The sequence below is a fragment of the Micromys minutus genome, assembly GCF_963924665.1.
Source record: "Micromys minutus genome assembly, chromosome: 19".
NCBI classification, from domain to species: Eukaryota; Metazoa; Chordata; class Mammalia; order Rodentia; family Muridae; genus Micromys; species Micromys minutus.
In genome coordinates this window covers 18046706-18072735 of record NC_137954.1, presented here as the reverse complement: position 1 = coordinate 18072735, position 26030 = coordinate 18046706, and the positions used below count along the sequence as shown (strand labels likewise).

Below are 26030 nucleotides of genomic sequence, written 5' to 3'. Positions count from 1 at the left end.
CATTTGTCAGTGACCGGCAAAAGCTATTACAACTTGTCGTTAGCTTACAGTGCGGTCGGTGTGAGCCAAGGCTGGGATTACAGTTCATTAGAATGTTTTAGTTGAGATCTTATTCTCTAGTAGAAATGTGGCTGATAGCCAGTGCTGATTCTCGGAGAATGAGGATTGGGAATGGAATCCGATCATCAGTTTAAATAGTACAGAAAAGGCCTGGAGGGACAGCTGAAGGCCGACACGGAAGCCTTGGCTGTCAACGTAGGCAACAGGACCCAGGTTCCCTTTGCTGCTTTCTCAGTCTTTAGCCACTAGTTCTGGCCCTCGGTCAGGATGGCTGCTCAGGACCAGCTATTATTTCAACCAGAGAAAGATGTGTTTCCTTCCCTTAGACTTCGTGGATGCCCCACACTGCTCAAGTTCCGCACAGTGTGCACCGCTGTCGCAGTCATATGATCACTGCTGTTAAGAAGTTCATGTAGTCTGTTAGCTGGAATTTCATTACGAAAAAGGACACAGACTTTGAGATAAAACCAACGAGTATTTTAGAGCTCCTATCTACAAGCAAGACCACCTTAAATGGCTGTAGTACAGCACTTGGTCCTAGTTTTTTCCCATCTATAAATTCTCTCTAATGTCTGTCCACTTGGGTCAGGATTTTTATAAGAATAAAGACCTTTACTAGGGTCTTAAAATACTTTTAAATCAAGCAATATTTTGCCCTTTCTTCATTTCCAAAGGAACTCAAACATTTTTTTTTTTTAATTTTTGAAATCAGAGTCTTCATCTCACACATAGTGGGTTCTCCATAAAGCCTGTTATGGAGAACTGTTTTCGAACACTACATCCTGTGCTGCCTGCTGCTCAGTGCTCCTCCCCTCCAGGAGAGACCGCGGCTTCTCTAACGATGACCTCGCTCTCCACCTCCCCTGTGTTGTCCTTCAAACCCTGTTGGCTTCTGTGGCCTCTAAATGTCTTTATTTGCTTGTATTGTACACACATTTGTCACACATCACGAAACCCCACAGTCACACTATGTGCCCTTCATGATTCTGAAGGTTTACAGCTCCACAATGAGGCTGCCGGCTCCATGATGCCTGGCATGTGCTGTCACCTGCTCTGTCACCCTGAAGGTGACAGGGTTCAGTGAGCAGACAGCATGTGTGTAGTACTGCATGTGTACCTATATCCAAATGCATGGGTGCTGTAGCTTTTCCCGTTCTCTGTCGTTCAGCTAGACCTGAGACTAATGGGGCCAAGGTCCTTTGACTTCCTGCCTGGGCACCTCTGTGTGATACGTGCTTTGCAAGCTTATCATCTGATTTATTATATTTTTTTCGCCCTGATAGTTCGGGCTGGTAGTTAATTCTGGCTCAGATAAGGGTAAACTTTGAAATAACCACATATGTACAAAATATGTTATTAGTAAGAGGTAGAGGTAATGTGTACATGGTTAAACAAAACTTGAAGTAAATAAGGGGCTGGCAAGATGGTTCAGGGTAGAGAGCACCCACATAAGACCCAGGAGAGCATAGCAGCCCACCCGTAATCCCTAGCGCTCAGGAGGTGAAGAGGGTATCCACAGACACACTGGCTACACTAGCCAAATCTGCGAGCTTCAGGTTTAGCAAGAGACCCTGTCTCAGCACATAAGGTATAAATTGACCAAGGAAAACACCCAACATTAACCTCTGACCTCCACATACATAGGTCTACATGCATGTAAACACACACGCTACGCACACAGATACACTGTTCTGCAACAGGAACTCTCTTGGTTTTTGTCAGTGGAACTCGGGGATATTGTACAGAACTGGGTGTGTGCTAACTGTGTGCTTCACCTGTGAGAGGCCATCATTAAGCCCATCCCCCTGGCATTTACACCTTGATGGAGAAGCAGGATTCTGTGACCCTGAGGAGAAAAGAGGAGAGGTGACAACACTGTCCTGTCAGCCGTCACTCGGGCATTCTAGTGACAGGAGCAAGAGTGTGTGCGTGGACACCAGGGACCAGAGAGGAAGGCACACATCACGTTCAGTGCTTTCCTCTAATTCATGCTCTGTGCCTCAGAACAGCGCCGTGGTGTGGAGTCTAGCCATGTTTCTGTGTCCTGTCACAACTGAGAAAGAGAAGCAGAGCAAGGCTGAGTTCTTAGGTTTCACAGCATCGGGCGACGATGACAAGCTTCTGTCCAGCAAGCCTGGCTCATGAGACATGCCCTTTAAGTTTTAGGGAGTCTGTGTGCAAGTTTTGTGCTAACTACTACATTGGTGTTCGTTGTGTACGTTTTATAAATGAAAATGTTTTTAAGATCTCAGGATATGGATACCTTTACTCTACAACATTTAAGAATTGCATATGACCAATCAATTCAGCATTTTTTGTAATTATAAAAAGAATTTGAGGGCTGAAGAGATGGCTCAGTGGTTAAGAGCACTGACTGTTCTTCCAGAGGTCCTGAGTTCAAATCCCAGCAATCACATGGTAGCTCACAACCATCTGTAATGAGATCTGATGTTCTCTTCTGGTGTGTCTGAAGACAGTGACAGTGTACTCATATACATAAATAACTTTTTAAAAAATAATTTGAAAACTAGAGAAACTAGCCTTAATACTGAGACAGCAGAGGGAGGGCTGACTGCTGTCTAGCCTGGAAGGAGCTTGTTTAGGATTCGACAAAGTTTTGGAAGTTTTTTTCAGCATTTGTAGCCAGAAAACTGAACTCTGACATAAGAATTTGTTTTCCCATTTTCTGATCCTATGGTTACATCGTATGTAGGTTCAAAATAAAACAGGGAGATTCTTCTCATAATGGCTTGTTTCGGAAAAGGGTTGTTAATCTTCTCGAGTGAGTTCTCATCCGCCATCAAAGATCAGTAGGCAGCCTCTGTTCCTTCACCAGGATCTTTCACAGCGTATTACACTGTAGGGCAATGCACAGCGGTGGACGTGGGGCATGTCCAGCCATCAGCATTGGGTTGTCTGTCTGCGGTTTCCATCCCCTCCCAGCAGACCAACAAGAGTTTGTCCTGACAGTTTAGGGCCAAGATGCAGAAATAACAGGAGTGGAACCCCACAGCAGGAGTGGCCAGCCGCTGGCTCTGTGATGTGCAGTGGTGTACAGGACACTCTAGGAGACTGGTGCTACCTGTCACTGGGCTGGGCTCCCTTTAGCTCCAGGGAAGACTGTAGAAGACGGTGTCCAGAGGTGAGATCACAAAAGACAAGTCACTGCTATAAAGTGTTAATGGGCAAGGAATAGTCTGTGCTAAAGCAAGTGTTTCTTAGGAAGCACTGCTTCTCTGACAGGAAGCCGCAGAGAGTCATAAACCGGAGGGAGGGCTGCTCTCTGGTGTCTTTAGCGTGGGGAAACTGCTGGCCTCCATGTGATGTCATGTTTCCCCACTCTACTGTGCTGACTCCCCAAAGGATGATCACCTTACACTTCAAAAGAAAAGGCCATGAGCACAGAGGGCTCAAGGGGATTCAGCTCTGAAAGACATGACCTAAGCTCCTGGTAGCCAACTCAGGAAGTTAATGAGGCTAAGATTGGCATGCACATCCTTTTCTCAAGTATTAGATAACGTTTTAAATAAGAAGAGCTACAGTGTGATCCCTAGAGTAATATTAACTTGGGCTCTAAATGCATGTCATTAGTGTTTCAAGATGCTATTTCTCTGATCTGCCAAATGTGTAGCTGTTAGCTGCCACATTAGTATGTGGGTCTTGGTTCCTGCTGACACTAGATATGCTTGAAAGGAATCATTCTGGCTAGTTGTCTTCTCGATGCAATTCGATCTCTCTTTGTAAGAGGCTCCTGTACTGGCACCAGCATTTCAGTGTCTAATTTGAGCCCCAAGCAGATGTTCCCTTCACCTTCGTGCTTGGATGTGGACAGTGGGTTCTCTAGAGCCCTTCTTACCATCCACGGGAGCAGTAACTGCCGGGAGCTGTCTGCTCTCCTGAGCAGCACATCAAAGCTATAACGTTGATGCTGTTGTACTATAGGTTATGTTACTAAGGTCAAGTTTGAAACAAGAGTGGGGTTAGCTGTCCTGAGTGTTCTTAGGTAAAGCAGAGAGAACAGAAGGCAGTGTTTGTAAGCAACAAGAATGAACGGTAGAAGGAGAACTGAGGGCCTTGTGTGGTCAGTGCGTCACAGTAGGCAGCTGTGAGCTCACAGCTAAGCAGATACCACATGGGTGCTGGACTCAAACCTATGTTGGATGGGTTGAGTTGTGCACGGTAAAGTCATCACCAGGAGGAAACTGCTGCCCTAATGGCATATCATTCCATGACGAAACGTGTGTGCATGTCCAGTCATTGACACGTAAGATTGAGGAGCAGTTCCATGATTATAGTAGAAAGCACCAGTTTGATACAGAAGGACAGGAGTCATGTGTACACATGAGTTCAGGGACTTTCACCTACATGCCCCAAGTCTGGAAGGAAGAAAGTATAGTAGTTGATGGTGAGCTTTTAAAGTCTCAGTAAAGCAACAGTCTTTATTTAGGTTGCAATTCTCCCTCCTCCTCTGACCACCTCTGGTAGCTCCCTAATATGCATTCTTAATGTGATCCTGCCCTAGCACTCCTATCTTTGAGAACCCCTGGCCTGCTGGGAACTGGCATTCCCTGGCAAAGGTGCCACTGCTGAGCAGTTATTGAATAGATGGCCTACTCTGGCATTACAGAGACACATTTGGAAGGCCCACATGTCTGGAGAGTTCATCATCGCCGTATACATTGGAGACACAGTGAGGTCCTGATTGGTCAAGAAGAATAGAACTAATGATCCCTCAGAAATGCAAAAGGCTTAGTATTAATTACTTCCCGCAGCTGGCTGTACTTAGGCACTGCTGCAGATCAGTAGCTGAGTAAGGGAATTGCAGATTTAGAAGTGTCCCTGAACAGTTGCCCTCCCCAGGGCTCTAGAGAGAAACAGCAGAGCAAGCCAGGGTTTGGGTGCCTCTCAGAGAAGCTTTTTTGGCCTCACAGTGTTTTCTTGTCTTTTTTTTTTTTTTCTTAAAGTAAATTATTACAAACATTCAAACTCAGGTTTATACCGTGAGTGTGAGGCAGCCCCAGACTTTCTTAGCTCCGTATGCAGAGGAACGCTGCTGTCACTGTGGCAGCCACGGGCCCAGTGTAGCTGTCGAACATTTTGAATGTGGGGTGTAACTGAAAGTTTGTTTCCTGTTTAACGAACGTAAGTGTCTGTAGTGGAGGGCAGAGACTGGCGCCAGACGCTGCATCCCAGGCAGGGTCATTCTCACTCCGTTGTTGCACCCTCCTAACTGTCCCGGGGCACCCACTGTTCTCACCCCGACAGGGCAGCTGTAGTAACTTTTTTTTAAATACCATTATGCTGTTCTCCACTCCAGATGATAGATTTCAAATGAAACCACCACCACCAACTGACTAACACCTGAGCTACAGCTTGTTCCTACCACTTTGGAAGGAGCTTTATTCTCTAGGACTGGTCTTCACAGCACGAGGCAGTGTACTTAAGTAGCAAGCTTTTGTAAGACGACCTCTCCCGTGTTAGTAGACAGCCGAGGGTCTGGTGTGACCAGCTGTATAGTAGCTCTCAGGGTACTCCAGACCACCTCTCCTAGAGTCACCAGCATCCTAATGGAGGTCCCAGTTCATGGTCTACAGTCATGGCATGCCATCCCTGCATCCCAGACTGGAAAGAGGTACAAGGAGGATACATACGCCATCCTGGGAGGCTAGCCAGAGGCCATCTCCTGCTGTAGATCTATTCTAACTTGAAATCTAGGGTATTGTTTAAGAGGAAATGGCTGTGCATTTAGAGAAGAACTTTTATGTCTCTGATACAAAAGGTAAATCTTCATATCCCAGAACCAACTGTCTGAAATGGAAAGAATTGACAAATAATTTGTAGGCTTTCTCTTAGAAATATGGAGGCAAGGAGTCAAACAAGTAGATGACATCATTGAGGATGGCGGCCTCTGGAAGGCAGGAGTGCGCAGAGGAGAGAGGCCCAGTGTGTGTGCAGCTTTGCCGTGCTCTGTGATTCCCAGTGTACAGCCGAGTGTACAACCCAAGATACAGCCTGATTGCCTATCAGCAGGACTGCAGGCTGTATCTTGGGTTCCACCTTGCCGTCTGTCTCTCTCGAGTCTTTGATATCTGTGCATTATCAGGGTTGGGGTGCTTTGTGCCAGAAGAAACCACACACTCAAGAAACAGACTATCTAATCAAAGTATGACACCAGGACTCAGAACAGGGGGAAGAGGGAAATGGACTCCAGGAAGCTTAAGACATAGCTCTGTGTTCATCAGAAAGAACAAACCAAACGATCCTGCAGTTTTCATGAGGAGTGTAAAGGATCTTATAACTGTGAGGCACAGTAGGTTTTATTTGTTAACAATTAAGACAAAAGGAGCTGGAGATCATGAGAGACGGGTCCAAAAGGGAAACCGTCACTGGGCTTGTATTTAATCACATTCTGTTTTGCCGGATCCGGATCGTGTCATTATCTGGCTTTGACTTAATTAGAGGGGTTGCAGCGGCAGTGGGGCTCGGAGGAAGTGGAAGGGCAGCAGTCTAAGTGGATTCCCGATAGGTGTGTGATGTGGATGGCGATGAAGCCCATTAGGGAGGTAATTCTGGGAGAAGCTCTTGATGCTGATCACTTGTGAAAGGAGGGTTTTCTTCCCCGCCACGTACATGGTTCTGTACACTTGTCTACAAACCGTGCGCGTTCTTACATCTGCTCATCAACTTCTGGAATTACTAACACCACGCTGCTTTGAAAGAGCAGACAAGGTTATTAACTTCGGCAGGAAATGAAAACTTGGCCTTAATATACATGTGAAATTGAATTGTCTGTAACACAAAGCTTTGGAGATTACCCATGCAAAATGAGGAAAGTATCTGAATTTAAAATTGTCCTCAGTACAGTGAGAAGTAATTCTGAAGACTGCATTTTTTACTGTGTTGAAATCCATGAAGAGATTGGCTCTATTAATTTAGATTTAAACATAGGCTCTGTGTCTCCTAAAAATGGTAAATGAGATGGAAAATGTACTTTACAGGAAAAAGTGTTTCTGGAAATGCTTTAGGCAGACAGATTTCTTCCCCACCTCCGAATGCTTCTCACTGAGCTGGCCTCGGAGAGAGAGCTCTGTCCCTGTGAAAGGCATTTGTATTAAGGATTTGCACACACTGCCTCAGTTACTCCGTAGGCTTGGGGGGGGGGGTACAAGTTGCAAGGTGAGTGGGAACCATGGCAAAGTCACTGTCAGCTCTTACATTAGTCTCCAAGGTAGCACCGGGGCAAGGGGTGTCCTTGACAGGGAACCAGAGTCTAGGTCTCAGTGACACAAACTATCCTCTTGCACACAAAACATCTACTTTTTGTTGAAAGACAAGTTAGCTTTTTCATCTCTTTCTCTGAAATGCTTTATGTCACATAGAAAATGTTTCTTGTTCATTATTAATGAACAGAACAGCCATCAACCAAAAAACATTAGTTACAGCCAGTGTCTATGCGTTTCTGCCTTGGATAAGTCTTCAAGAAAAGTCTTTAGTGCTTAACAGAATGTTAATAGTGAGGAATACAAGGAAAAATAAAGATTCCCTCTGCCTCATTCTTAGACCGAGGCTAGAAGGAAAGTCACCAGAACTTGCAGATGACGTCACAGCGCTCATCACCGTCAGCCCAGATGAGCAGATAAACCCCGAATGACAGGATGAGTCGCCTGTCCTCTCACCTCCGTGTCCTTCCTGCTTACATTCCAGGCATTGCCATGCTTTACCTGCATCTCCACGATGTGTTTGGGGACCCAGCCTATCTGCAGATGGCGCACAGCTACGTGAAGCAAAGCCTCAACTGTTTGAGCAGGCGGTCCATCACCTTCCTGTGTGGTGACGCAGGGCCCCTGGCTGTGGCCGCTGTGCTGTACCACAAGATGAACAGCGAGAAGCAGGCGGAGGATTGCATCACAAGGTAACCATGTTTGCTTATGAGGATTGTTGCCTAGACATCGTTAGGATTCTGCATATGTCAACAAAAGAATGTTCAACTGAGTTTGCTTTCTCTCAGCAGGTATATTGTCCCCCTGCTTTTAGTCGGTTCTCATGTTCTTCTTATAGTTAAGGGAAAGCCTTGTAATCCTTATCCTAGTGTGCAATAGAAGACACTGAGTGTGGTCCTGATCAAATGCCAATTCCCTGGGCTCAAAACCTTGATCATGGCATGACTAATTCATGGTGGTTCCCAGAATCAGCAATTGGAAAGGAAGAGTCTCTCCTTCTAAACCAGGGACCAAAAACTAATCTGAGACTGCCATTCTAGCTGGGTTGGGGGCACACCTGTAATCCCACTTTGCAAGCTATTGAGCACTCTTTGGTTCTTGTAAGAAGTTGGACATGCATGCAGCCCCACAGAGTCCTCACTGAGAACCTGTGTCAGCAAGTAGAGTTGCATTTCTAACATGATCATCCCAGAGTCCCCTGTGATTTTATATTCTCATTCTTCCTTCCTATAATTGCTGCTAGAAATGCATAGTAATCAATTTAGTCAGTTGAGGAATTCTTTCATTAATATATATTGTCCTTCCATAACATGGGTTTCCATCCACAGACTCAGCCAGTGATGGCGCAAAAGTGTTAAACAAAAACTTTGTGTTATTCTCTAAATGGCATGTTTACAAGCACTTTAGGTATAACCTGCTTTAAAGCATAAGTGAAGATATTCATGGGTTGCATATTAATCACCCACTTTATATGATGGCTGGGATGTTGGTGTATTTTAGTATCTTTGGGGGTGCTAGAACCAGTCTCATGGGTGACTAACAGTAATAATTCTGGTCTTTGTGTAGTTCATCAGTAGGCTCTGTACTGTTCAAGTTGTGCTTATGAAGGAAGTATTCATTCATTCCTGTGTTGCTTGGTGGATGTTTAACTTGCATATGTATACACACATACAGAAGTTCTCCATTCTCCCCACACTTTGTCCCATGCACTGGTACTTCCTCATAACAGTTTCTCCCTACTAGAAATTATATCCGCAGAAGGGAAGTGAAAGAATCTTTTGCTCTACCAATAACATTTTATGAATCAATATAATCAATCATTTTCTGCACTGACGTTTGTAATACATAACTGCTTGTATCTATTAGAAGCTACAAATTGTATAGTGCAACTTCAAATGAAAAGCCACATTATCTAGTGTGTACAGAAAAAGAAAGCTCTGGCCAATAGTTGTTTAATATAAAACTACAGAAGCTTTCTGCATACTGGCTAGTCCTCATGGTGCTGGAATGTGCTGCTGGGGGGGTGACATTATAGTCATACACAGCTATGAACCCTGTATTTTGTGCTGATGACCCCAGGATGTGCCCACTGGGGTAAGACTGTTTTCTTACTGATTTGAGACCCACTCACCAGGAGGGGTTTTATGTCTGCTACTGTAAGCCTGGTCAAAAGCCCGTGGCTGAAGAGGTCATATGCCCTGCTGGGAAAGTCGCTGCTGTCTTTGCTAACAGAACATGATGCAGCTGTCAGATTACCACCTAATTATTTATGTCGGTGCCCACAGGTCATTGCTGTTGTCAGAAAAGCTTCTTTCTGAATTGGACTGCAGCTACTGTAGAGGCTCATCGCTGATCTGAGCATTGAAAATAAGTTCCCGTTAAGCGTCCAGCTCTAAGATGGCATCGTGTCACCCCTCCAGTCTCAGACTATCAAGAGAGCTGGAAAGAATGGGAGAGCTTAGGGGAAAGTGGACTCCTACCTTGTAGGTGTGGCACCCTGCCCTGTGGGTGTGGCATATCCATTGCTTTCTTGAGCTCTCAGCAGCTCTGATTACCTATGCATTAGCATCCTTTCATGGAGAGGGAGGGAGTCACAGGCCACAGCAGCACCACACCATCTCCTCAGTGGCAGCGAGGGCAGGGCACAGCAACTGATAGGATTCCTGTGCATTTGTGACAACCAAGCCTGTGTTCTTGTAACTAAACTCATGGGCGCACAAAAAGTAAAATTAAAATGAATTTAAAAAAACTGTCACCAGGCTTGACCAGAGTGATAGATGATACAAAGCAATAATTTCTCTAAATGTCTGTGCAGAGTAAGTTTCTTGCATTGCAGTTTACTGGTATATGACTGGCCAGTGCAGAACTGTTGGTGTTCTCTGAAGTCTAAAACACAGGGCCCACCTTTCTCATTAAAGCCAGTTGGCCTTTGAGACCTCTAAGACAGTATTGCTCAGTATCACTCTGAATCACTAGCAGATACACTATAGTGGTTCCAGTATGTCACACACAAGGTCACTTTCCCTGAAATACAGTGGCCAAGTAGTGACCTGCTTTGTTAAGAATGTTAATGACATTTGGTGGAAACAAGGTGCTGAAACCGGCTGGAGTTTGTGCTCAATACTGCGTACACAAATTTTAAAGCACACTGCTCCCTGCCTGCACATAGTCTTCAGGAGCACGTGCGAGTGATCCTGCAACCCTCGGCTGCAGCAGTTTCTCTCACTAGTCATGCAGTCAGCCTTCTCTCACCCTGAGGGCCTGGGAAATGGTAACAGACGCCACAGTTGCTTCATTAAAATGAAAATACTCCGATACATAAGCTAAGACTTATTTATTTTTTACTTGATACCTTGGTTACAAATACCTTTTATGATTTACATATTTTTAAAATTTTTATGACACTTCAAGAACATTTTACTTCTGGCCAACAAGCTTGTCACGTGCGGTTAAAATGCAGAGTGTGAGATCAGGCATGGTGGCTCCCAACCATGATCCTAGCACTGAGAAGGTTGAGGAAGGAGAATTTCTATAAATTCAAGGCCACTCTGGGCCACATAGTAAGCCCCAGGCCAGGCTGATCTCTATAAAGTAAGATTGTCTGAAAACAAAAGCGAGGGAGAGTTTTCTGTTTCTGTGTCGGTGTGTGGTTATTCTTACAGCCACACATGTGTGCAGATGTGGATGTAAAGAGACCCTGTGGACACAGCTCTGACTGCCTCGCTTCTTTGTGTCATGAGTTCTGTTGGGAGCTCAGTGTTTGCTTTACCTTCTGCAACCCTCCTCTTCCTGGCAAACATTCCTGTAGTTCGGTCTCTGGAAGCCCAGAGTGACTTTATACTGTCCTCGAGTCATTGTCCTTGCTTACTCTGCTTTCTTCTGGTGGCTCACCCTCAAGGGGCCACACACTCTTCCCTTTGGCAGTGTCTCTGTTATATCCACTGGCCGCACCATCCCATTTACCTTTCCAGCATTTTCTTGGTGGAATAGACTCTCAAAATCAGAATTTTGAGTTTGAAAGAGCAAGCATGCCTTTAATTTTAAAAAATAATAATGTTTACATAAAGAAACCAGAATCCAAAGAAATCGATTTCCTTTAGGTTTTAGTTCCTAACCTTGCCTCTGGGCATCTTTAGCTTCCAGAAGTAGATAGCCCCTCCAAGACATTTTCAGAATGGAGAGGACTTGCACTTTTCAGGTGGAGGATGGAGGTCTCTACTTCCCACAGGGGGTGTAGGGATTGGGGGATGAATGAGAACCAGTGAGTACGAGTGGCCTGCTTGAGTGACAGAGCCTCTCACTGGTTCTCTCTGCTGTCTGGTAAGTTCCTCGTAGGTCTGGTCTACATAGACTTCTTGGTGTCCAAGTGCTAACAGAAGACATCACCCGTTTGCCACAGTAGGCGACCAGCCTGGCAGGTGGAGTGGTACTTGGAAGGCAGTAGTTAGGATGAGGCAGGCTCTGGGTTTTTTGGACAGAGCATGAGATGTATGTTGTAGTGAGATGGGTTAGAAAAGGACTTTTTTCCCTGTTATAAGTCCTTTGACATAATCCAAGACAGAAAGTTCTATTAACGCCCTCGGGAAGTGCCACTATGTGCCTAGCAGCACACTCTGGTCATTGTCTATTCCTCCTTCAGTGACATTCACTGATGCGCTGGTCTCTTCTAACAACTCGTTTTTATTAATATCAGCCCACCCAAACAGAAAGTGGAGCTGCGGAGATATGCTCCTGGTTCGAGAGTTTCCAAAAAGACATAAAAGAACCTTTATGATTTTCAAATGTCCTTGTTCATTTTATCACCAGAGCACGCAGCATGTGAGGCGCACGGCTGAGCTTTGCCTTTAGAAAGCAGAAACACTAGTAAGTGTTGATGAATTCTGATCCAGGAAAGAAATGCCATGTTCCTCACTAGTCTAAACTCTGTAGTTAGGGGTGCAGGCTCTGCACAGTGTGTGTAAGCATGTAAATTGTATTTCATATTTTGCTGTAGCCAGATCTACTACAAATGACTTTGGTTGGCTTTAATTGTATATCGCCACCTAGTGGTAGTGCAGGTGAGAACTAGTTGAACTGTTAAGAGCTTCATTGAACTGAATGCAGTAATGGTTCATAATTATATTTCCTGGGGCAGAAATGACATTAGAGTCTTCCTTTTTAAATAGTTCCCTCAGTCCCTTTGCAAAAGTAAATCAAGTTCATTTTTGTTTCTAAAATCTGTAGGATTGATGCATTTGTAGTAATACTTGATTAAAAGTTCTGATCTGACCTTGAGGGTGTGTTCTGGCCACTGCAATAGCTGAGTTTGTATATGATGACAGATTTGTTTTCTTAGCCCCACTGTTACCTGGATATGGATTGTGTCATAAGGGGAAAAGCAAGTATGATTTTCTTAGCAAATGTTTTCAAGTTCTTTTGAGAACAGGGTTGGCCAAGCTCCTCTTCCTGGGTTCACGTTGTTTGTCCTTCCAGATCCTCTCAAAAGCATCTCTGAGCTCTAAGGGCTCTTCTGTGGGAAGTCCTCTGTTTTAATAAAGAGATTTCTGTAGCCCAGAATGACCAGAAACTGATCTGGCCTGCACCTTCCAGGGGCTAAGGATATAGTGTGTTCCAGCTTGCTCAGCATCTGTGAAGCTTCTCTTTCCCCAAAGAGCCTTGAACTGCCCGGTTACTCTGCGTGGGTCGTAGTGGAACAAGAAGGCACAGGAACCGGCACAGCACCCTTTGGATTTAGAGTGCATGTGCCAGTCCTTTGTGCTCCTCAAAGACCTGCGGTATATACTGAAAAACAACTGGATCAAAATTGTTGGATCATGAGGCATGTAAGATATCTTAGACAGATCCCTCTAGAAATAGCTTGCCCTCCAAGAAACACAAAACATTATATATAATTAATATATACTTTAAATAAAAAATATATAAATGAATATATGTGTATGTGCATACAGCCTCGACAATGCCAGTATTTACAGCATTAGTCTGATTCAGTAGCCCAAAAGTGCTACATCATTTTTTCTTTTTAGTTACCACCAGGATTGACCTTGACTATAAATATATTAGCCTGGAGGTGGTGGCACACACCTTTAATCCTAGCACTTGGGAGGCAGAGGCGGGCAGATCTCTGAGGCCATCCTGGTGTACAGAGCAAGTTCCAGAACAACCAGGGCTACACAGGGAAACCGTTTCTCGAAAAACCAAAATAAAAAAAAGTAATTGCCACCATTTGTGACTTTGAGTACAAGAAGAACTGGAGGCTGAGGATGTGAGTGGGAATGGGCATTTGAGCATCCTGCCCACGACACTGAGGCCTTTCTAGCCCTGCTACAGTAGATAGACTGAGGTGAAGGGGGCGTGAGAGTACTTCCTTTCTCACAAATGCCCCTCTGCCTACCTGTAGCTAACCCTTTGCTGTGTGCACTGCTGGAGCAGTTACCATAACTTTTGTGTGCCTGAGTTGGTTTTGATCTGGGTAAATACTCTTGGCCTCCAGGGATGATGGCTGTCTGCAACCTTAGCTATGTGTGTGAAATAAAAGGCTACCAAACGGGCAAATGTTTACTAGAAGCAAGAACACATATGATAGTTTCAGAGCTTGTTCTTGTAGCTCAGAGGAAGCCACAGTGTCCCCTGGCCTAGCAGTAAAGGACAAGAAAGGCAGTGCACACCTGCCACCCTGTCAGCTCACTCCGCCAAGAAAGCCATCCCTCAAAGTCCTGGCTGCTTCTGTTAACCAGTTCTTGGTGTAGGTTTTGGTAGAAAGTGTTGAGTCGCTGTGACTTGATCCCTGGTTACAGTTTCCGTACAACCATTCATCCCCTATGAGTGGTCAAGCCGCAAATGCTGGGCCTATGCTGGCGACCCGAAAGTGAGTTTCCACATCAGGGTTCATTCTTAAAGATGGAGCTGAGAAGGTTGTAAAATACCAGGTAACATTTGATTTTTCCAGAAAGTCCCTGGGTTTTTATACTTAGATCATTTGTCAAGTTTTGGCTGAAATTTAAAGTGTTTTAATAACTTAAATAGGATACCACTGAAATTCATAAATGATTTAGAGAAAACCGAGGTGCATTTTCGAAACTTCATGTGATTAAAAGTTCTAAAGCAGCAAGAATATTCCCCCTCAGCAAAACAAAAAACACAAACTGATTCTCAGAGGTGCAGCTACCTAGTGTGTGTGTTCTCTTCCAAGTGCACTCCCCTGGGGTCGTCCCCACTGCCTGAGGTTCTGTTACCCAGATGTACACGTTTCGTCACTGCGCCTTTGTCTGGCTGGGTGACAGAAGTTAGGTAAACTGCAGGGTTTACCCCTCCCACGGGACCACAGTGCCTCTAGTCACTGAGGAAGGTCTCTAGTCTCTCCCGTAAAGATTGGCTCCTGTGGGGTCCCATTGCAATGGCTTCTGCTCAGGGCTTTTGATGCCTACTCCCTGGCTTGTGAGTAGAGAGAAAGAGACTCAGTCTGGTTTTTTATTAAGGACCTTCCTTTCATGTTCATCCTAAGACAGAACTTTTGAGATCACTGTCAGCCCGCAGGTACCCACCCACCTCTGTGTTTCAGGTTGTACTGAGGCCAGGCCAGGGGAATATTGGAAGAGGAAAAACCCCTTCAATTTAGTGTTCCAGATTCTGCCCCATTATTAACTACCATTTCCTTTCCAAAGTACTCAATGGCTACCTTGTGTAGCCTGTCCAGGTGATGGCGCTGTTTAATGGGAGAGGGAAGAGTGGAATCGGCTTGGTGCTCCCCAACCGGAAACAGAACCCATAAAACTTTGAGAAAGCTGCACTGGATACAGCAATGAGAACCTAATGAACTATAATGTTCAATTTGACAGGATATTGTTTTGCAACTTAAAGGAATGTGTGTGTTTAATAGGTCTGGAAAGGTGTTACAGAACAGTGCTGAGTTAAATGTATATTTATACATACATGTATTTGTTATTATATATACACAGATCTAGAAATACACATACAGAAAAAAAACTTGGTAGCCAAGATTGTTTCTGTAAATAAAAGCCAGAAGGCTTTGTGCCGTCTGCGTGTGTCGAGCAGGGGGGCAGTGGAGGTGAGTGGGGTGCAGCAAGCGCTTTATTAAAGCCAGTAGCTCTGAGCAGTGATCAGTCCGGACTAAACGCTGCGATGACAGCGCTTGCTGCTCCTCCCATCCCCGCTGCTTAAGCACAGGTCTCAGAGCCAGCCTGTGTGAGAGGCTAGGGAGAATTGGCCTGGAGTGTGCATTCTCCTTGTGTCTGACCAATTCCGGTGTGAACTCAATATGGGGCTAATTTTAACTGTGGTTTCATGTATGCTTATGTGTTGGTGTGTGTATGTTTTTTTAACGGACCACTTGATATGCAAGTGTCAGACCCCTGTCAGGTGATCACAGACACATGTTTCTATTCCTAGGCTCATTCACCTAAATAAGATCGATCCCCACGCACCAAACGAAATGCTCTATGGCCGTATAGGCTACATCTTTGCTCTGCTTTTTGTCAATAAGAACTTTGGAGAGGAGAAGATTCCTCACAGCCATATTCAGCAGGTAATACAGTTCTGTGGGGTTTAGAAGTGTTTTAGGCAGCTGCTTACACACTCTTGTCTCTACACTTAGTATGTCCCATGTAGGAAGACCATGTGTTTGACCTCTATAGGTGAGGCACAGTCAGAGAGCCAACAGTTTCACACTCAGTCTGTGGGAAGCCCTGTCGGGAGCCAAGGTCGTCAGAAGGCCATCCTGCTAGGTTTGGTCATTCAGAGTCCCTTTCTAGGGGAATGAGGTAAAGACCAGAGCTCATCTCTCAGATACAAATATCTCCTTCATTGCCAAGAGGAGTTTGTGCTTTTCTTTGAAAAATGTGTGGATTCTTAAAAGTGCTAATAAAGTCAGTGGGGAACCTCCCCGGCCAGCAGAATGTATTCTCCTAGGCAGAATACTGTCTCGCTTCTCAGAAGGGAACTGTGTCTGTCCTTCCTAATGGAAGGTAGTGTCTGAGTCCCTTCCAGTAATTCAGTACTTCTTGCCTTCACTGAGAGCACTCCTTGTCTGACCATCTTGTTATTTTCCTTGGCCTTCTCCCTGTAGATTTGTGAAACCATCTTAACCTCTGGGGAAAACCTATCTAGAAAGAGAAACTTCGCAACCAGGTCTCCACTGATGTATGAGTGGTACCAGGAATATTACGTGGGAGCTGCTCACGGCCTGGCGGGCATTTACTACTACCTGATGCAGGTGAGGGATGCTGAAGGTGAGACTATAGGCAGACCCGCATGTCTCCTTCCTCGGCTGGGGAGCAGATCCTGATCCTGTCTTCTCACCTCAGCAGAGGTGCAGCAGCCAGGGTGCCCCTTCAAGTGCGACAGCATGAAGACACGGTCCTGGGGGTGCTGCTTGTCCAGGCGAACGAGCACTCACAACGTACGCTGGAGCAGGAGCATGACTTCTAATTCTCTGTGACGTGCTCTTTGCTCTTCTCTCAGAAAATGCCTCGAGTTACAAGTATCGTTCCCTGTTACATAGAAAACCCACCGAAACTCATTTTTTCAGGAGTAAAAACAAAGATCAATAAAAGAAAAAAAAAATAGTGAGCACACACTGCCGAAGGCTCGCTGGGGGAGCAAAGCCAAGATTGTCCAGGGGGTTTGTGCTTCACGCTCTTAGGCTCGGACAGTCGTGGGAGGCATCACCCACAGTTAGGGAGACGATAGAACTCACTGCGATAAACTTGATTTGGGGAGGAAGGAGGATCAGAGGGTACCTAGTTCTAAGGTAACAACTGGTGCTGGCAAATGAGAATTTATAGCAGAAGTGGATTCTTTGTGGCAGCAGAGCAGGTGCCTCTTTTTACAGATCACAGCGTCACATGAAGGACGGCACTGTCCAGCATGCATGGATGTCTTGTGTCACCGTCTAGTCGCAAGAATACAAAACCATGTCACACCTCTCCTCTACCCATGATTGCTTTAGAATATTGTCCCAGTTTGGGAGCAGTGATGAGAGGCCAGCCTGCATTCATTCATTCATTCATTCATTCACTCACTTACTCTGTTTTCTAGTAGAAGTTGTATAATAAGCATTTTTGGCAGCCAAAGTTTAAATTTCTTCTTCTGGAATGTTCCCTTGGTGACACTTATTTCTAGAACTACATGTGATTCTTAAACAGTTTTCATGAAAAGAAGGCTTGTGTCTTTTGACAATCAAGGTATTAAAATCATCCACGTCAGTGAAAGGGTAGCCTTTTTAACGTGTCATCTAATCTGATAGCCAAGAGATAGCACCCTGCCTCTTTCTGCTAGCTCTAATAAGAAATCTGAAAAACACAGCATCGATTTTTCAGTTTCCAGGTTGTTATCTGTTGGAAGTGATGGTTTTAGTAATGAAAATCTATTCTGACTGTGCCTAGCTATTAACATAACATTGAACAGCATTACTTCTAGGCCATGTTGGATAACTCCTGGGGAGTGACTCACTCCACTTGAATACTTTGTATTGGAAATTCCTCATGTAAAGTGCTGTTCTTACATGCCTCCACATACACAGAATGCTAAGAACACACTACGGTCTCATCATTCCCAGCACCATCCCCTGACTGTGCACCACTCACCCTGCATGCCCCGTCCCCTGTGTCCTAAAGGATGAACAGGCCCTGAATTAAGAACAATACCAAGAAGAAAATGACTAGATGATATTCCAAATAACCTCCATCTGCCCTGCATCACCATGACTTATAAATCTCTGTCTCCTAGTCTCAGTAAAGCCAGTATGCGAGCCATTTCCAGTTTGGTGTTGAGGCACACTGGACTTGTGCATCAGGTCTCGGGTCCCCAGTCCCTCTCGTTCCTTCCCTGTTCCAGACAGCACCCGCACTGCTGTCTTAGAGCGGTGAGCTTGGTCAGTGCATCTCTGCACTCAGCAAGCATCAGTCTCACCTGTTTGCAGGCACCGACTGAGGAACATGCTTGTGAACTCGCTGTAGCAGGAGTCTGTGGAAATAACACACACAGAAGGCCTAGAGTTCAGTGAAGGCCCCGTTGAAGTTTGTTCTATTTCATGAAAACCATAAAACAAGACTATCGAGCAGGTGGAGAAATTGGAAGAGATGTGAAGCCTTTAATGACTTACATTTCCTATCAGGCATGGTTTGTTTTTCTGGTTTGGTTTTAGACTCAATTTGAGTTCTAGGAATGTTGTTTTCTGCAGCAGAACTAATAATCTGGTCTCTCCTTTTTTTTTAGCCCAGCCTTCAGGTGAGCCAAGGAAAGTTACATAGTTTGGTGAAGCCCAGTGTGGACTTTGTCTGCCGGCTGAAGTTCCCTTCCGGCAATTACCCTCCGTGTTTGGATGACAACAGAGACCTGCTTGTCCACTGGTGCCACGGTGCCCCTGGGGTCATCTATATGCTCATCCAAGCATACAAGGTACCTCATGTTCTCTTGGTTAACAACAACAACAAAATAGCAAACGCTTTTATAACCTAGCACTGCTCTCGGCCATGAGAGGATTGTGAACAGTTGTTAGGTCTAAGGTCATTGTGCTGAATGGAAGCATCTGTTCTCACTGTGCCCATCCTACCTTAGTGCACGCCATCCCATAACACCGGAAGCTCCTTCACTCAGATTAACCAAGACGATAACACAAGTGGCGGAGCCAAGATAAATAGCCCAGGAGCATGACTGAAAGCAGAATCCTTGCACATGAGATGGCACAGCTGCCATGCAGAAAGACTCGTTCTCAAACACGTCAAGCACTTGACATGCAGCCTAGCAGTTCCACTGTAGATCTATGCCCACCCCGAAGTGACTACCTATAACAGCTCTGCTCTAAGCCACATGTGAAAAACATCTAAGCATCCCTTATCCATCAACAGATGAATATATAGATAGAATATGTTGTGTACATGCCGTGGAATAGTATCCAGTTATAAAGGGGAATGAAATTCTAATATAGACCATGATACTCATAAACTTTGAAAACATGCTAAATAAATAAGTAGACACCCAGAAATGCAATACAGAAGGGGAATTGCACTTATATGGAGTGATGGCTAATAGGAAGTGTCTAGAGTAGGGGAATTGCAGACAGAAAATAGAAAGTGTGAGGCTCAGGAGTAGAAAACAGGGAATGTTCCTTAGTGTGTAGTGAGGAAAATGGAAGTGATTAGGTGACTCTACCGCCACTGAATTGTGTTGGTAAAAATGCAATCCCAGTGCTGGAGCTGGACTCAGGAAGTTCCCCAGCACTTCCTGGTCAGCCAGTGTTGTCCAGTGCCGTGCTCCAGGGTGAGTGAGACACAGTGTCCTAAACATCCGGGGAAAACACCAGATCTGGACCTTGGCCTCCATAGGTGCCCACACACATATTCACACATAAGAACACACATAGACACACAAAATATAACAGCTCATAGATTCTTCCCAGTCTGCAAAGACACTCTAATGGTGAAGGATGTTACTCAAATTGTATGGCAAGTGTGTTCTTTGGAAGGGGATTGGTGATACAAACAAGTGGCCAGTTCAGTATTGTTTCTGCATATCTCTCTCTCTCTCTCTCTCTCTCTCTCTCTCTCTCTCTCTCTCTCTCTCTCTCTCTCTCTTCTCTCTCTCTCTCTCTCTCTCACACACACACACACAAAGCTTAGACCAAACATAAGCGATCAGGCAGGCCCAGTTGTTTTTTAAAAAGCAAAGCTAGTTACGTTAGTTTGCCTTCTGTAGCTTGGAGTAGGGAAGGAAAGGTTAGTGCAGCGTGAAGGGACGCCAAGGCAGGAACCTGACATAGGAACTGAAAGAGTCCGTGGGCGAATGCGATTTACTAGTTGCCTTCCCCTGCCTTGCTCAGCCTTCTTTCTTATACAACCCAGAACTACCTGGCAAAACTACCTGGCACCGCCCACAGTGGACTAGGCCTTCCTCCCACAGCAATCGAGGAAAGAGCCCACAGACATGCCCACAGCGCAGTCTGATAAGGACAGTTTCTCAGTGGAGGTCCCCTCTCCCCAAGTGTGCCTAGTCTTGTGACGAGTTGACAAAACCTAACTATGATCCAAGTTTGCTAATGGAAGTACTGCACATCCTGTTGTATTCCTTCCTTCTTGCCATGCCTCCTTCTTTTCTGAGTTCTGCAGAACTCATGTCTGTCCCTTGACTCTGCAGGTGTTCAAAGAGGAGCACTACCTGTGTGACGCCCAGCAGTGTGCTGACGTGATCTGGCAGTACGGGCTACTGAAGAAGGGCTACGGGCTGTGCCATGGAGCTGCAGGGAATGCCTATGCTTTCCTGGCACTTTATAACCTCACACAGGATGTGAAATACCTGTACAGGGCCTGTAAGGTAGGAGCCAGGCTGTGCTCGGGAAGAGTTCCTCGGGAGGTTGAAAGGGTCCATGAGCTTAGAGGTCACAAACATGTTATTTAAGAAAAACCTTCAGAACCAGTCAGTTTCATTAACGTCCCTTTAAAGGGTAGATTCTGCTTGGACTCGTGTAGGAACCAAGGAGGGTGGGGTCATTTTGTTCCTGGCACCCTTGGCGTCCGTGTTCTTACTGTTCCCTGAACTCCTCCCACGCCACGCACCTGCCTCCTAACCACCTGTTTCTCAATCTTTTCTCCTCCTCTCTCACTTGATGGTTTGGGGATTATTAAGAGCAACTCAGGCGTTTTCGTGAGTCCCCAGGGTCTCAGAAGAAATAACTACAGTAATTGAACTCGGTCTCATTTTCAGTTTGCCGAGTGGTGTTTAGACTACGGAGAACATGGATGCAGGACACCAGACACCCCCTTCTCCCTCTTTGAAGGTATTTTTCACACGTAACTTAGCTGCTGGTATCATCAATTACCACTCTGCTTGGTGATGATGTACTGGAATTCCAGATGTAAGCACAAACGTGATTTTTATAGTCCGTTCCTAAACATGCACTTCCTTATTTCCTGACGTGTCAGGTCAGTGAGCACGGCTCAGGATGGAGCTCAGTTGGTAGAGTGCTTGCTTAGTATACCTGAAGCCCTGCAGTCCATCTTTCACGCTACATAAACTGGGCTTGTTGGCACACACCCACAATCTCCACTCAAGCTCTGGAGACAGTAGAGGCAGGAGGATCAGTAATTCAAGGTCATCCTAGGCCATGTACTTGTTTAAGGCCAGCCTGGACTGCATGAAACCCTGTGCCAAAAGAAAAAGTCAGTGAGTACATTACCAGACTATTATATCAGGAGCTGGGAGGCTGACCACCGACTGCTGAGTCACAGGTACAGAGCCTCTGGCAGGTAAATGGCCTCGAGGTGGTTGTGAAGAAACTCACGTGTGGCCAAGTGACAGGAAGTGAGTGGCTTGCATGCGTAGCTTGAACCTGTTTGCCTCCACTCTGCCTCCTATCTTCCTAGATAATAAGAAAGCCAAGAAGCCCACTAGGGGCCTCCGATGTTGAATGCGGGGTATGAACTACAGGATGCTTCCCATGACGTAGAATAAAGCTGATGATGAAAAAGAAACCAGCCGCCTTATGAAATGAAGACATTTGCTGTAGTAACTTGTGCTTCTTTCTCTTCCTTTAGGGATGGCTGGGACGATATATTTCTTGGCTGACCTGTTAGTCCCTGCAAAGGCCAAGTTCCCTGCATTTGAACTCTGAGAAGAAAGCATGTCCCCTGCCACTCACAGCATGATTCTGTGTATCCCTCTGGGCTGCGTGCCTGCGACCATTGCTTTTGAAGGAAGCAGAATGAAACTGTGTACTTTGAAGTAGTTGGGTTTTCATTTCCATAATTTGTCTTTAGCAGTTCAGCGCCTTCCTTTTTGATGTACTTTTATTTAAAAGTGTACATGAAGCCATCTTAGTTTCTTTCTAGAGGGAAGGATGGATGGCAGGAAGGGTATGTTGTGGTCAGTTACATGGTTTGCAGATGTGCAGGAAATGTCAGTGTAACCATGCCTTAGTACTCTCTGAAATGTTGTCTGAGATCTCAGTAAGCCATGCATGGTAGCATGCTATACCATTTGCTGCAGAGTGAGGCACGAGGGTCACAGCTTCAAGACCAACCTGGGCAACTTAGTGAGACCCTGTTTCAAAATGAAGAGGAGAGAAAGACCCGGTGTATAGCGAGTGGTAGAACACATTTCACCCATGCAGAAGGTGCGCACAGCGCACACTCAGATTCAGTGCAGGTAGATCGCCTTCGGTCTCTTCTCCCGAAGATTACTCCTCCAGAGAATAGGTCTGTGACTGGCTTTTCCCAAGTGCTTACTCAAAGGGGACAAAAAAATACAGCCCATACTTCTGGAAGAAGCAAGAATTACAGGCTAGACTTTGGGCTTAAAGGTCATTTTTTAAATTTCTAGTTTCCGTCTGAACTAGAAATAGCACTTAATGCACACAGTGCACACAGGCACTAGCTACCCAGCAACACTGTCAACATGTGATACGGTCGTTCTGATCTGAAAGTCAATTCAGAGGCAGTTTCTTGGTTTGTGTTGTATTTCAGAAACATTCATTTTTAAAAGCGTTTGTCCTTCAGTATTCACGTGAGATCTGGAAGTCGACTTGTGTGAATTTGCTGAGACAGGAGCCCAGCCTGACCTTTGGCTGATCTTCAGACGTTTGGCTCAGACTTGACTTTCTGCTGACTGTGGCCGAGGGAGTGCCACATGTCACCACTTCCTGTCAGTTGATTTGAACATCAATCACTAAATAGTACAGAATCTAATTCTGCTTACAAAGAGCGTGGAAAGGGAGCTGCTCCAACCGCAGGTTCTAAGAAAACAGCGTTTGACAAGCACTCTCGCTCTTAGCTGGCCTGGGGTGTTACTGCCTTCCTGCGTGTAACACATGAGTGTTTGCCCACGAGTCAGGTTTATTTGTACATGAAGACTCCTTAGTGCTTCAAACTCTGAACAAATGCCTATTGGCTCCTTAGCTCCTCCCTCCTCTCTTCTGTATGAAGTCCTATCCAGACTCTTTGTAACTGACTTGGTAACATTTTCCAGCTTTAAAACAGCAGGGTCCAAGAATACTTAATGTGCTATTCTGTGGCTCTTTTGGTCGTGCTATTTTTATTGGAGATCAAATCCCCGTGGAGTGTATGCTGGTTGCTCTGAGGAATAATCCCCTGTTATTTCCTATCTGGTACCACATAGCTCACATTATGTGAAATTTTCTGGCCCTTTAAAGGGTGCCTACACTAGGATCCAAAGTGCAGCCGAGCACTCAATTCCTAGGGTTGAATTGGTCCTTCTGTGACCTGTGCATCAGAGACTTCATCCTCAGAAGTTGTGTGTAGCCTGTGCCGTGGTGCAGTGGTGCCAGCGTTTATAAGACTCACAGACAGCAAAGTGCAGCAGTTCGCGTTAAATGGCTTGTTATGTTCTGCCCGCACTTTACTATAGATACTTATTAAATAAAAAGACGAAGTGTTCTGGTCAGCCAAGAAACTTGATCTCAAGTGCTTCCCCACGCATCCTGATTAATGCGGCCTTCTGTGTGTTGTCACCCATGAGCACATGTCATTCAGCTCCCTTAACTCATTACGCTGGGTGTTTATACCGCTGTTTACTTATATTTAAGAGCTAGGAGAGTTTTCTGAGGACTTTAGAATACGAGGCTCACACCAACACCTCTCCTTGGGTAGAGGCTGCAAGAACCGTTTCTTCTCCGGTGTCGTGTGGTATGGCTACGGTCTGTTGCTTTTGTTCTTCTACACTTTTCCCTCAGGGGTTTTTCTTCCTGGTTTCAAAGCCTTCCAGTGGCTGCTGGAAAACTCGGTGATATTGTTCATCTCTATCCAGAGACCGGGTGGTAAGATGCTCCGAGCCTGCCGGGCCGTCTGCTTATCCCCCTGTGCTTTCCCGCCTAAACCTTACCCACGTGAGATGCCAGCATTGCTGTGGTTGTCACCATAGATCCCACCAGCCTTTCATCCCATCCCACTGTGGTCTCTCCTCCTATGTCATCCACTCCCTTATCCCCGCCCCGCCCACACAAGGCAGAAGCCCCCCTGGAGGTAGAGTTAGGTAGAAGAGGAACTACAAGTATTTTTACCTTCCCCGTTTCTCTAACAGAATTGCAGCACTCCACTCCTGTGCCCTCAGGTCAGTTTGCATCTAGATTATGGAATAAATAATGTAAGCAGGAACTTTTATTTCCGTTCTCCTTAGGCTCGGAGAACTCAGGTGTAGTCCCTGCTTACTTGACCTTAATCCCACTTCCTTTTTGGTGTCCCTGAAATGCGACAGAGCAGGTCTCAGAGGGCTCCATCCTGCTGAGCTGTAGGAAAACTTTACATCCGGTGAACAGGAGTGGAGGGGGGGCATTGAGGAATCACCCCAAGGCTCATTGCCACTAAACTGGGAAGGGCTGGGAAGGATTGGACTCACTGGTCCTCAATAAAAATGTTATTAGGCCTGGTTATCAGATACTGTTTTTGCTTCAGTCTGAACTTGAAAAAAATTTCTCTGTAATGGTAAATCGTGGCTTTTTCTGTATAAACTCACTCCCTGGGATTCATTCCTAATATTGCTTCATTGTTAGTCCCTGTCCTTTGTAATAAAGATTTACAGAAGGAAAATGCTCTGGTATATGATAATGGTAGAATTTGGAAGAATCTTCAAGGTTTCAACCCATGCAGCGCATCACCCTCTCATGTTTATCTGAGTCTCTTCTGTGGTCAGAACCAACAGCCTAGTTCTAGGGATTCTCCCCTACAGTTCTAAAAGGAGCTTAGAACGGAGGCGTAGATGGGGGAGGAAGTCTGCCCAATCACCTAGGAGACCGGATCACTCTCTGGTGACATAGTTTGCCAGCACATCAGAAGTTTCCCACGAAGCACATCTTCATCTCTGAAGCTATATATGCTTAAGTGGCCTTCCTCCTTCTCCTCTGTTGACTGACTGACTCATAACACCAAGGCGAGGTATGATTGCTTTTCTCTTCTCTAAATGAAATGATGGTAAGCATGGTGTCAGGTCTGTAGATCAGGCGGTGAGACATGGGGGGACAGAACTCTCCAGTAACCAGACTCTGGAGTGACCCTGTTCTGTGTTTACTTCTCTCAAACAGAATGGAACTATGTAATTGTCATTGTAATAATAATAAAAAACCTTTAAGTAATTTGGCTCTTTCCACTTGCCCATAACTTCTTTGTTAGTAGTTTTTTTTTTTTAAAGCTATGTCTCTTCCATATTCTCTGACCATTAGAAAAATGGCAATTTATATTATTTTTCTTTCCTACCATAAGATCCAATATGGATTCAGTGTCCCAAAGACCTCCTGTTCTTATCCTTACAAGCATTGTGTAAACTTACCCTATAAATCTATCCCCAGAAGATTTGCCGTTTCATTCTCTTTTGAACCCACACGCTCTCTTTTCCAACACCTTGGTCAGAAGCTGCTTCCAAAGCAGAACACCGGCTTTCTTAACGTCAGAGAACACGCTGGCTTCACGGATCCGATCTGTGAACTGATAAGCGATTTTCCAGGAGCCTGGGTAATGCATCCTTGGGGACATATTTTACAATTTCCTTAGTAACGAGGGAAAGCACACACACAGTGAGCCAAACCGTGGCTAATGAGGATAGAGAAATGGATCTTAGCAGGGCCACTCCTAGTCAGCCAGCTTCATTTCACATCCCTACATCATGTTAACTTTCTATCAACATGCAAATTACAGCCACAGTGACATTAGTCTGCAGCTAATGTTCTGTCACTCTACAAGTAAGTGTTGGGGGAAGCCTTTGTGTGGCATTTAGTGGGTATAGAGGGCCAGG

General features: G+C 45.4%; 1 protein-coding gene across 2 annotated transcripts in view; it reads left to right on the top strand.

Annotated features, from left to right (window-relative positions):
* The window catches only part of LANCL1 (LanC like glutathione S-transferase 1), a 32540-nt gene extending 7212 nt beyond the window's left edge, over positions 1-25328 (top strand). For both annotated transcript variants that reach the window (XM_080932845.1, XM_080932844.1), the window contains exons 4-10: positions 7765-7972; positions 15687-15822; positions 16363-16509; positions 18513-18695; positions 20430-20606; positions 20997-21069; positions 21827-25328. In XM_080932845.1, coding sequence (XP_080788971.1) covers positions 7765-7972; positions 15687-15822; positions 16363-16509; positions 18513-18695; positions 20430-20606; positions 20997-21069; positions 21827-21903 — 1001 coding nt within the window. In that variant the 3' untranslated portion in view covers positions 21904-25328. The remainder of the gene's footprint in view (positions 1-7764; positions 7973-15686; positions 15823-16362; positions 16510-18512; positions 18696-20429; positions 20607-20996; positions 21070-21826) is intronic.
* The last annotated feature ends 702 nt before the right edge of the window (positions 25329-26030 follow it).